This window comes from Coffea arabica, chromosome 6e, assembly GCF_036785885.1.
Source record: "Coffea arabica cultivar ET-39 chromosome 6e, Coffea Arabica ET-39 HiFi, whole genome shotgun sequence".
NCBI classification, from domain to species: Eukaryota; Viridiplantae; Streptophyta; class Magnoliopsida; order Gentianales; family Rubiaceae; genus Coffea; species Coffea arabica.
In genome coordinates, this window is record NC_092321.1 from 6194790 (window position 1) to 6207487 (window position 12698).

A 12698-nucleotide genomic window follows, 5' to 3' on the forward strand; every position below is an offset into this window, starting at 1 on the left:
TGTCTTTTATTTTCGACAATGAAATTTGTGCTTATAGTTAGATATAAATATGGTAAAATATCCCTCATATGTATGTCATGGATATTTGAGACTTTCAGTAAAAAAATTTGTGTTGTTAAAATAACATTGTATCATAGTGCGCTAATTATTTTTGGACCATTTTATACGTGAACTGAATTTAATTTAAATTATACAATAGATTATATGTGCAAGTGATTTTCATTTAATTGTTGGATCTTATTTTTATGAACAATCTCCCAAGGAAAAAAGTCCAGATCATACTAATTTTCTTATATAAACTGTTATACTAATTTTGTCATTTTTATTGTTATACTATTTCTCATTTTGTTTGGGCTTTAACTCTTATTAATTCTTGTGTCCCAGATGTAAATTTATTAAAACTTTATCATCTTATTATATTCATAGGTGCTAAATTATAAAAATTGTGATATATAAACAAGTGATATTCTATATATAACTAGGACGATTTGTTGTTATTGTTATCCAAACTTTCAAACTTTTTAAAAATTGAAAATGATTAAAAACTTATAATATGACAAAATTTTATTATATATTTTCAAGGTTATCTGAAAAGTGAAATTACTTTTCATAGTATTTTAAAATATATAAATACAAAAAAATTTTAAATTATACCTCTAATTATTTATTATATATGTATATTACGAGTACTTACTAACTAAAGTACTAAGTTTTAATCATTAATAAAATATCTTATCATTATTTCAAATAAACTTCCTAATACTAGTTTGAGATCATTTTTTAATGTAAAATTGTACTTTTATTCCAAAAATCAGTAAGTTTTGATCATTAATCAAATTTACCATGTTATTAGTAAGGATTACTATTTATGTATAAAAACTTATTGTTACTTGAACTAAACTTACTCTCTAAAAAGTAAGTTTGGGATATAAAGTAGTAATTTATTTATTGAAAAAGTAAGTTTAATCTTTATTCCAATTTACCTTTCGAGGTATAAAAATTACTAATCTATTAAGGTTAACATACTATTTTAGGTGGGAAACTTACTTCCATATTTTTAGGTGTTGTCCTATTTAGGTAGATAGGTCTAACAAGTAATCCAATGGTCGCTAAAAGTGCAACAACCTGTTATAGTAAGTAAAAATTATTTCGTTACCATAACTATCGTTCCTAAAGCATTGTCCCAGAAAAAAAGACTCGGAAAGAAAAAGACTCAAAAAGTAGCCAAGTTCAACTGCATCAGATGAGCTACATATATATAAGAAAGAAAAAGACTTATAGAAAATATATAAGAAAGAAAAAGACTCAGAAAATAGCCAAGTTCAACTGTATCAGATGATCTATATATATAAGAAAGAAAACGACTTATAGAAAATAAATTGTTTGTTCAACAGGTATATCATGGCTGCTGTTAACGAGACCAACCGTGTTAGTTATAGTAAAAAAAAAAAATCCCAATAAATTGAAAAGTGACTAAAAGCAAGGGGCCATTGCTGCATACACTTATTTTCTTTCTAAAGTGAAAACTCCTATTTTCCCTCAAGGTTTTCCTTTTCAAATGGGTTTTTATATAGAAACTCAAGAAAATAAGCATTAGGAAACTCGGCAACACGGTAAGTTTCACTGCGAATGATACATTTTCCTCTTTTAACTTTATATTATTTCTGTAATAAGACCTTGAACCCAATATATTTCAGTAAAAAAAAATCTTTCTTAATATGTGATGGTTTCTCAAATCAAAGTACAATTCTTTATCTATATATATCCCCACAATATGATATTTAACCAAGTCCTAGAAATTCTAGCCCAATAAACCTCCTAAACCTCTCCAGCTTTTCAACAGAATCACGAAATTACTGTGATATCTACACAAAAAAGATTACGTTGCTAAGCAATACATATATATATGTCCGGCAAGATGTTTAACGCTCACTTGGCTTCTCAGCCTTCGTTTCAACAGCGCGACAATCATTTTTCTCAAGGGTTAAGAGTTCTAGCCATTGATGATAATGTCGTCTGCCTCAAAGTGCTCGCTTTTGAACTTCAGAAATGTGGCTATCAAGGTCTGCTGTAGTTTAAACTTGCATTACAAGGCAGTACGAGTTTTACATGCATGTGGGATCCTTTTATTTATTTTCCCTTGCCCTACCTCTTTTTCTTCTGGTCTCGTGAGGAGAGGGGCGATTTTTTTTTTTACTTTCTTTTTTCTCTGGTTTCGTGAGAGAAGAGGGGGTGTTTTTTTTTTTTTTTTACTAGGGAAATTCTAGTTTTTGGGCGGGGTCTGGCGAGAAAAGGAAGTTGGTTGAGTTATTAGGGGTTTTATGTTTTCTTGTGTTTTAGGCTAGGAATAGCAAACGAGGATGTAGGGTTTTGCAAGGCGAAAATTCAGGGTTTTTTTTTTCTTAAGAAAAAAATCTTAATGGTTATTTGCTCTAGCAAGTCTTAAATTTAAGAGAAGTCAAAACTCATAGATTCCTTGATATTATTCTGCAATTTTAGAAATTTACTTACCCTTACTTCCTTTCCTACTTTTAATGTGTATTTGTACGTACCTCTTCTATATATTCATTGTTGAGTTGGCGCTTACATGTTTGGTCCTAGCGATAGAGAACATAATATCCGTTACATAAATTAGAGCAGACTCGAATCTGATTATTTGCTGATTTTTTTTCCCACTTCCATGATGACGAGTATTTGATGATTTGCAGTTACAGCCACCACAAAAGCAGCCGAAGCTATTGAGATATTGAGGAAGAACAAAGATAGCTATGACATCGTAATTACAGATGTCATGAGGTCTGACATGGATGTTTTCAAACTTCTGGAGATCATAGGCCTGGAGATGGACATCCCCGTTATAAGTGATGAGCCAACCTCGATCTTCTCCATAAGATTTGTGTTCAGTAGTAGTCTCAAATTAGTCATAGGAATCATGCAGTTTGATTGCCTTTTTTAAATAAATTAGAACTCATTTAATTTCTGTATATTGAATTGATTGCAGTGACATCGGCAAATAATGACTTGGAAGTCATCGAAAAAGGTGTTATGCATGGCGCACGCGACTACCTGGTAAAGCCTGTTGGGCTTGAAATCCTCAAAAATATTTGGCAGCATGTGATAAGAAAAACAACGTATAATCCTCTACCAGCACAAAGAATCGAAGCAAATAGGGCAATTAGGATACCGGCTCAACAAATTGAAGCAAATATGGCAAGTAGGGTACCAGCTCAAAAAATGGAAGCAAATAGGGCAATCAGAAGAAGTGCTAGAGTGCTCAACAAAAAGAATCACACAGTGGAAGATGGTCAAGCTGTTCAATCCCATGATGCACCACCCCTCCTGGAGCATAAGAAGGCCAGAGTCACCTGGACACCGGAATTACATGCACAGTTTGTGGCTGCTGTGCAACAACTAGGTCAAGAGGGTAAGTGTTGTTTCCTAATACATATCGAGACACGCATCTCATTATACGTCTGAAATTTACATCCATCATCATTGTATTTGCCTTGAAAATTTGGTAAGAGTTTGTCATATTTATAGAGAGGACTGTGTATGTGATCTCAAAAAATCTTAGGCGTAATTAATTAACTCCATCTGCTTTCGCTCGTCCAGATAATTCTCTTGATGTCTATTAGGCAGAGTTATCTATGTTTGAAGGCATGCATGGTTTTGGCATTCTAAAGATAATAGGCAGCGATATAGCCTTAACTAAGTGATGAAAGATGGATGACGAGAACGTGTTATTTTTGCATACGTAAGATGTTTCAAGGGACAAAAATGATACTCCATGTTTAGATTAAGAGTCCTGTCGTTTAATTCTGTATTTGCACTATGTCCTCTGCTGCAGCGGTTCCAAAGAAGATTCTTGAACTCATGAATGAGCCCCACCTAACCAGAGAAAACGTAGCAAGTCACCTTCAAGTAAGTTTGGCATTTGTTCTTATCCCTTGAACTTTTGGAATTTACCTTGAAATTTAAAGAATGTAATTATTATGTGAGCTAATTGCATGTTATATAATCAATATTGTTCATACTCCTTCCTCAAAGTATCAAAAAGTGTAGTACTGAAAAATTTATGATTCTGCAATGACAACAGCTTACAACTACTCCTTTGACTTCCAGAAATACAGGAACGCGGCTCTAAAGCAAAATGAAGACGCAAGGCAGGAGATTGAGTATCATTGTGATGCAAACATGAGGAGGCATTTGGATGATGCTAATATCCGGGCATCATCTTCTAAGAATCAAGGTTTTCATGCAGTGAATCACTCCAATAGTTCTACTGCCTATGGGAGATACAATTTAAGAAGTCAGAATAATCCTTCGCTTCTGACTCTTAATCACCTGTCTGATCTTTTTCTCCAACAAAATGTTGGTCTAGTACCCTCGCAATCACGAGATATGAATCACATTCAACAACAGGTACTGACGCCGACTCCATTAATGACAATATTTCCTGATGTTCAACCTGAGTTCAACTCTATAGAGTATCACCCAATTCAGTGCCGAAGAAATAAAAATACAATTATTGACTCTGAACAAGTATCACTCCAAATCCCTCTGTCTGGAGCAATACATACCAGTGCTTCACACCATTCGAGTTTCTTGAATACCTTGAGAGGTGAATCGATCAATGAGATTGTAACCTGCCCACTTGCACCTGGAGCCTTGATCAATCATATTGGTAACAGTAATCACATGGGTAGAGATCCTAAAGGTCAAGCAACTCCTTTGCCAGGTAATTTTGATCTTTGAATCAATTGTGGATATATAAAGTTTTAAGTTGGGGCGTGTAAATTCTCCTAAAAATGCACGGACCCTCCTTTTATAGAAGAAATCGTCATTGCATCCTGTATTTGTATAGTATTATATCACGAATGGTTTCTCTAATTCCATTCTCTAGGACACCACGAGGCAAGAACTTTCGTTGCTTATAATGGCGGCAATGGAGGCACAGATTCAAGAGGGAAAGCTGGAACAACTGGCCTTGCATTAGATATGCAGGCTCAGGTAGATGAATTAATAGGAGAAGATGAGCATATTAATGACATGCAGTTTTTTAATGGTTCGGACATAGATGTCCATGGCCATCAAAGGAATGACTCTCTAGATGATGAGCTTAGAGCTCTTGTCGGTCAGGTTAGTCACATATTAATGCTTTTTTTATTTTTGAATTCTAATATTTAAAATACTTTCTATCTTTGCAAAATTACATATTGAGTTATCATTGCAGTTCTCTGAGGATGCAGCTCCCACCATATAATCAGGCCGTTGTTTCTAAGATTGAACGTGCTATGTATAGATCGCTGATTTATTGGCAACAGCTATAGGAAGGAAGAAGTGTGTCTCTCGGGAGCTTTTAATTATTTCCTCTCGGAGTGTCCGAATGAATTTATGATTTATTTTTTGTTCTATATATGCATCGGTGGGCTAAATCTTCAGCTTGCCTTACTTTTGATCTATTTGTTCATGCGTATTTATACATCATCTTACTATAAATTACTCCATTCCCAAGGGTTCTTTGGTTATCCCATTTCCAGGGGATTGGTCGGAGTCGAGGTTCTGTATTAATGTGGTTAAGAAGATAAACATAAGATTACAGCCACAAATCTAAGTGTAAAAGATGAAATTTACTTGCTTATCCACATGTTAATCTCATCAACCACCACAGGTAGGGTATTCTTCTTTGTGGCATTAAGGCCTTAAACTAACAAGTTGAATGGCTTATCCCAAAAATACAGGCCCCGTGCCCAAACAAATCTAACTAAGAGTTGCATTGTGGTTTCCCCAACATAGCCCAACCCATTTCTGCGGATAGGGAGGACCCTAATCGGCCCAGTGCAAGATCCGTATGAGTATATGACTGGATGCTGTATTAAATAATTTGTAGTACTGCAAAATAGTCTTTTCCAATAAATTTCTGATTTTCGTTATTTCCCTGAACAAACTTTTTTACCATCTCTTACACAAGTAGAAACAAAGAGTGTGTTTGGATAGAAACAGGTTGGAAATCTTGAGGGATTTGGCTAATAAGCGTAGGGACACTAGTCAATATAGTTTTAAGTGTTAATCTTTTGATAAAAATAAATTTAATTTACGAAAATATTAAAATGCAGAATGCAATATGTATATATTTACTTAATAAGTTAAATATTCTTAAAATATTTTAACAAGCGTGATGCTAGGAAAATCCAGGCTTTGTTTGGAAAGTAATTTTCCAATCATCTTTTTACCTTATATACATCTAATCGTTATAGTAATTTTTTTACAAAAAAATCCAGAAAAATGTAATATTTTTGTTTTTTTAGAGAGAATTCGAAGAGGACTGAATGATCACCGGATTAGATGAGTAACTCTGTAGCCGCTGGTTAAAACCTTGAGGCTCTTCTCGTGGCTTTGGCAATTGGTTCAGGAAAATCCAATCTTGAACACTGCCTTTTTCGTCAATGAAATGACATCGTTTAAACTAGGGGTGGCAATTTCTGACACGATCCGAAAACACGACACGAATCTAACACGAAATTAATGGGTTTGGATTGAAGTTTTGGGGGTTCGGGTCAGAATCGGGTCGAACCCGATGAACCCAAAAAGAAAACATGTCAATTTCGGGTCAACCCGTGGTGACCTGATATGACCCGATATGACCCGTTTACAAATTAAAAATAATTTAATAAACATAAAAATTATTTTATCTAACTAAACTAAATCATTCTTTTTTTCAAAGGCATTAATTACTTAATCCTAAATGAATTTATTTACCTTGTATGAAGTTAAAATTATTATATTTGGACAAATAATATAATTCGTTTTAATTTTTTTTATATTTGGTTTGGAATAAAACCTTTTACGGTGTTTAATTTATTTTAGATTTGATTTTGAAATTATTTATTTAAATTTTTATTACTTGATGATGTAATTAATTTTGTGAGAAATTGATTTTATTAGAATTTACAGTGATAAATTAATAAATTAAAATTAATTTTCGGGTCATTTCGGGTCGACCCGCCAACCCAAAATTTTTGGGTTCGTGTCAGATATACTGACCCGTCACGAGTTGACAGGTCGGGTTCAGGTCAACAGATTTTTTGACGGGTCGGGTCAACCTGATTGGACCCGAATTGTCACCCCTAGTTTAAATTAGGGGTGGGCAAAATTATCCGCCAACCCGAAAACCCGTCATATCTGATCCGATCCGATATGAAAATTAGGATATTCGATTTTTATTATTTGATCGGGTTAAAAGAGGGTCGGGTACCCGCTAAGGTGTTGGGCGGGTTAGGGTCACATAATTAAAAATCCGCGGGTACCCGATCTGCCACGCATATATATATTTTATATTTTTATTTTTATTTTTATACACACACTATAAAAATAATAATTTAGAACTAAATAAGTAATTTTATTGAACAAATTGCATTACAAATATGAGAGACTATAGTTTATTTACAAAATTCATTTGTAGAGGTCATGATCTTATATTTTATAGAAAAAAGTTTAATTAATGTGGAACATATATATTAAAAATTGTGTTACTTATTTCAAACTTTTATTGATTTTGAATTCTTTTAATTTTTTGTCTTTATCTTATATTCTCTTCACATGCTTATTTCTTAGTGGGAAACCTTTTTTGAGAAAAAAATTTATTAAATCTTAGATGAATGTAAAATATAAAATTAAATTAGTATAAATAATTTTTTTAAAAAAAATTAAATGATAAATAGGGCGGGGGCAAGTAAAGGTCAAAAAATGACTGACCCGCAAGATGCGGGTCGGGTCAGCCAAATGGTGAATGGGACGGGTACCCGACCCGCGCCCACTCTAGTTTAAACATTACCTTTATACCAAACTGGGACAAGTTTTTTTTTTTTTTGTCAATCGTCACTTTATCTATGGTATCTTATACTATCCTAATTTAAGGGGAGATCCAACTGGATCTACGGGAGTCGATGGGGACTGAACCACCATTAGATCAGAAGAATTGGCAGGTAAGGGAGTCAGTGGGGATTGAAATTGAACCACCATTAGATCAGAAGGATTGGCAGGTAAGGGAGTCAGTGGGGATTGAACCCAACTGCATTACGCACCCATTTGAATTTTTTAAGAAGCCATTTAATGTGACAATTGGTGGCAGGTAAGGTTTGAACCCTTACCTGTCACCCTACCAAACCTTAAATAACTTAATGGTGACCACAGATCCAAAGGCTGGTGGCTGGGACAAGTTTGTTGATCCCGGGGGAATCTGGCTCTCCAGTTGAGGTTTGTGATGTGTTTAGGGACCCACCAATTTAAAGAATTTCTTTTCAGGAAAGAGCCGTTACGTAAAAAGCATTAAAAACCGTACAAACTATAAGTTCCATTTCACTAGGCCTTTTGCCCTAGTGAGTCTTGGTAGCGTGGGAGGTCAACTCTTACCTTCTACCAATTTGTTATTATATATGACGATTTTAATTGGCCTTTCTCAATGAAATCTTTATTCACATCGAGTTCCCTTCCTCTCTCTCCACTCCCCACAAATTAGGTTTAGATTAGATTATAGGAATCCTATCGTTGCGATAAAAAAAAAAAGGTTTCATTCTCTTGTTTATTTTGGCAAGTGAGTAAAAATAGAAAAAAAAACTTTCATGGGAATTTAATTTCCATAATGGGATAATTTTTGTGTGCATTAACTTATTTTGGATCCAACTCAAACTTATTTTAAATTTGCCCCTTTTTTTCTGCTTTATTATTTTGCCCATTCAGGATTTATATATCTTTACTTTGATAATTTTTTTACCCATTGAATTTACTCTTGACATTGGGATTAAATATGTTAATATATGTTTTTTATAAAAAAAAAAAGTAAATTTCATTAATGGATTGTTGAAATTCATCTAGCACGATTTGATTTATATTGTCATCCTATTCAAGTTAAATATATACTAGAAATAACACATTTGTAATTTAATAGATATAATAGATTTTAAAAAATTATAAGCATATTTGAAAATATATAAAAATTTTCAAAATTGAATAAATCACTGCATCTTCCTTTTATACATGTTGCAATAATCAAATCCACTGATAAATAGCATTAAATTAATATATGTATTATGTGCCTAATCAAAGTAATCACACTATAAATCGTATATAACTATATCAATTTTTGTTGATATAAAAAGCTCTGGATGCAGCTCAAACCAATCATAACTTCCATGATGTAAATCGTGTAATAAAAATGGATTCCATTGACAAGAATGTTATAAGGTTGGTACACATTTTTTTTTGGGTTTTAAAGAAGACTCTAATAAATAGGCACATGTTAATACAATTTTATTTATTTGTTTGTTTTCTTTATAAGGGAAATAGGAGGCTTCAAGTCTTATTGAGAAGGTCTGGAAATTAAACTCAAGAACCTTATCATCACTATGTATAATCATTCGAGCTGAATCTATACGATATTATATACACTTCCTTTTTTTTTTTTGTTTGAGGACCCATGTACACAAATTCATATTTAGTTCCTCCTTTGCATTTAGATGTTTTTATTGATTTGATTTAGTTTATTAAAAAAATTAACATGTGAGACCTATGCATCAGGTGAACCAAAATAAAATTTCAATAGCAAGATTTAAACAACAAAAATTATTGATTAGGAAATTCGTTGAATTGGAAAAAAATTTCGATCCAGACTAGGCTAAAATAGGAAGAAAATTTATTAAATAAAAACCATTTAAATTTGGTTCAGCTAAATCGTCTTTTTCTACTTTTGTAAAAACTACTACTTAACATACTAATTATTCAAACATGCAAGCTATCTATTTTTTTTTTAAATTCTACTATATACCTTTTCAAATCCCTGTTTGGTAGCATAGTAGTATTCCTTAACCCGCGGGTCAAAACGAACTCTAGAATCTAGATTATCCTACTAGAATCAAAGTCAATTTATGTCTAGAAAATATAATTAATAAAATAGAAGTAGTTAGGAAATTGCTCCCCCCACAAAAAGTCAAAATTCAATTTCACCCCCACGCCACAAAACCCTTTCGCACATGACAAAACCCTAGCCTCTTCTTTTACCCTTCCCTTTTTCTTTAATTAAAATTTTTTTTTTTTAAGATTTGGACACTCAAAGGCCAACCCTACTGCGCCACAGTCCACACCGCCTCTTGTCTCTCTCCCCCCTAAATCTTTGATTTTCTCTATTTAAGGCCTCTATTTCTTTTTGATTTTCTTTTACCCCTATCACCGCTGTCCTCTCTGCTCTGTACTATAGCCTTGCTTCCGCTGTAATTTTTTACCGGGAAGGTTTTCAATGGAGGTCAGCAACTCCAGCTCTGATGTTCATGCTATGGTGAAAACAGTAGTGGTCAAGACTGTGGTGGCTGAGACCCTTTTGGCTGCTCAGAGATCTCTTGTTTGGCTTCTTTTGCTGGTATAAACATTTATTAACTTAATACTCGCTTACTCGTACACATTTTTTCTTGTAAAGTTTGGATTTTATGACGTGGGTTTTAGCTTTTATGCTCTCTTTCTGCCTTTTACGCTCCTTTGAGTCATGAGATTTTCTAATCTTGGTTTTCCCCCCTTTCTTTTTTCAAATGTTTGGGGGGTTTGCTAGGGTTATACAGAAGGGTGCTTGTCTCCTCACTCTCTTCCTTGATGCAGACAGCACAGAGAGATTGAGAAGAGGGGAAAAAAAGTTATTGTGGGCTCTGTCCAAGTTTCTGCTTTGATTTTCAACTAGGAAAATTTTAACTTGTTTTTAGGAGTAGAGTTTTTTTCAACTGAACGGGTTTGCTGCTAGACTGAAATCCTGTTTATCCTTGGCTTGTGTGCTTCATAAAGCATAGCCATGTTGTCCGTGCTTTTTATGCAAGTACCAGAGGGAGATTTAAAATTAATGCTTTTCCTCTTTATTCTATAAAAGTACTAATTTTGTACTATTTGTTGTAGAAATTGGGAGTAAGCATTCGTGTAGCCATCTCGACGATTTAATTGTTACGAATATAATGTCTAATTGCAACTTATTCTACTTATGCCTAATTGAATTGTTGTTACGGGTAGGAGATTTTCCATTTTATGGATGTTGAATGGTTCCCTTTTTGTTGCTTTAAAGTAAAATAAAAATGTTTTTTCCTTTTTCTGCTTTTAATTTGTATGACAAGTATGGGATAATTCTTGTGGGCGTGTTGAATTTAATTCCTTGGTCTATGAATTATTTAAGGTTTTCTTGCACGAAGAAATCTACCTAGAAAATTGAGGAAAGTTGGCACAATACTGATAACTTAGTTGTTCGTGTTATTTACGTGGTTCAATGAAGTGTCTCTTATTCAGTTTAGCTTGTTGGAATGATGGTCATGTTAGTACGCTTTGCTTTTGTTAAACATGTCCTATTGATACTAACTCTTTAGTTGAGCATGCCCTCTCTCATAATTCTTTAATGGATCTCAGTAATGTAAAACTCAAATTCTCAATGTTTTTGCTCAATCTACAAATTTTCAAAAAAATAACGTACAATTTTTTTTCCTTTTTTAAGTTTTATGATGCTGCTAATATTGTTTTAAAATGAATGTTTTGACTCAGTGCGTTTGTGTTTCTGCTCTTTTGATTGCAGTCCGTATACTCTGGATTGCCTTTTTGAACTGATCTACTTGCTATTCTTGCTCCTTGGTTTTAGTTGTTCTAAAGCACCTTAATTTTTCCTTCATTGCATGCCTTTGATAATTGAAATTTTTGTTTATGTCTTCAGACAGGATCTCTGCTGAAGGATGTTGATGATTTATCCCCATCTTTCTTAGCTGATAAAGGGTAATGAATTTGTCATTGTTGTCTCATTTGGATTACACACTGACATTTAGAGGGAGCCTTTGAAAAATAGAATTTATGCATTGTCTACAGGTTCCCTATGGAAGAGCTTCACAAAAAGAAGCGGCCAGAACCTGACAATAAGGATGCTAGTGACACAGATGATGATGAAGAAGAAGAAGATGATGATGATCAGGATGATGATGATGCAGGTGATGAGGATTTCTCAGGTGACGAGGGTGGAGAAGATGATGAAGAAGGGGATCCTGAGGACAATCCCGAGGCTAATGGTAACGGTGGCAGTGATGACGAGGACGGAGACGATGATGACGGTGATGATGATGAGGATGAGGATGACGAGGAAGATGAAGAAGAGGAAGATGAAGATGAAGAAGAACAACCCCCTGCTAAGAAGAGAAAGTAAATTAATTAGGTGATCATTCCGCTTCTTTCTCTCGGCTGGGTATGTTTAATAGGAAATAGGACGTTTAGGATGTTTGTGTCTTCTTAGATTAGGGAAGTCACAGTCCTTGTTTAGAATTTACTGCATTTTATAACGTTATAGACATTTACAGCTTCCAATTTGTAGAATTAACGGATATTTGGAATTGTTCTTGAAGGTTGATTTTAATGTGATTAGTGCTTGACATTTGGTTTTGAAATGTTGCTATTTTGAAGGATAGCACTGATGTACAGTGTTTCTGTCTCTCTTTTTCTCCTGTCATGGATACTACATCATATGGAGTCTTGCTGAATTCATCAAATATATATTTGGGGCAAGGAGTACAACCGTACAAGTTTGGTTGTTCTCCAGACAAGAAATATATACCGCTATAGAGGTCTACTGCGGATGCATTTCCCTGTTTTAGTATCCACTGTGCGAGTCTTTTTTTTTGTTTTTTTATTGAGTTTTT

General features: G+C 33.8%; 1 protein-coding gene across 1 annotated transcript; it reads left to right on the forward strand.

The window, feature by feature from the left end:
• Positions 1 to 10112: 10112 nt before the first annotated feature.
• Positions 10113 to 12446, forward strand: LOC113694920 (uncharacterized). The gene is made up of 3 exons (XM_027213842.2): positions 10113 to 10411; positions 11729 to 11787; positions 11878 to 12446. Exons 1-3 carry the CDS (start codon positions 10292 to 10294, stop codon positions 12206 to 12208), a joined length of 510 nt encoding a protein of 169 aa, XP_027069643.1. The 5' UTR covers positions 10113 to 10291; the 3' UTR covers positions 12209 to 12446.
• Positions 12447 to 12698: the final 252 nt, after the last annotated feature.

Excerpts from the sequence above, each read along its gene's own strand:
- LOC113694920 (XM_027213842.2), top strand. The coding sequence starts at position 10,292 with ATGGAGGTCAGCAACTCCAGCTCTGATGTTCATGCTATGGTGAAAACA. Across the intron at positions 10,412-11,728 it reads TTGTTTGGCTTCTTTTGCTG|ACAGGATCTCTGCTGAAGGA; the intron begins GTATAAACATTT and ends TTATGTCTTCAG. Across the intron at positions 11,788-11,877 it reads TCTTTCTTAGCTGATAAAGG|GTTCCCTATGGAAGAGCTTC; the intron begins GTAATGAATTTG and ends CATTGTCTACAG.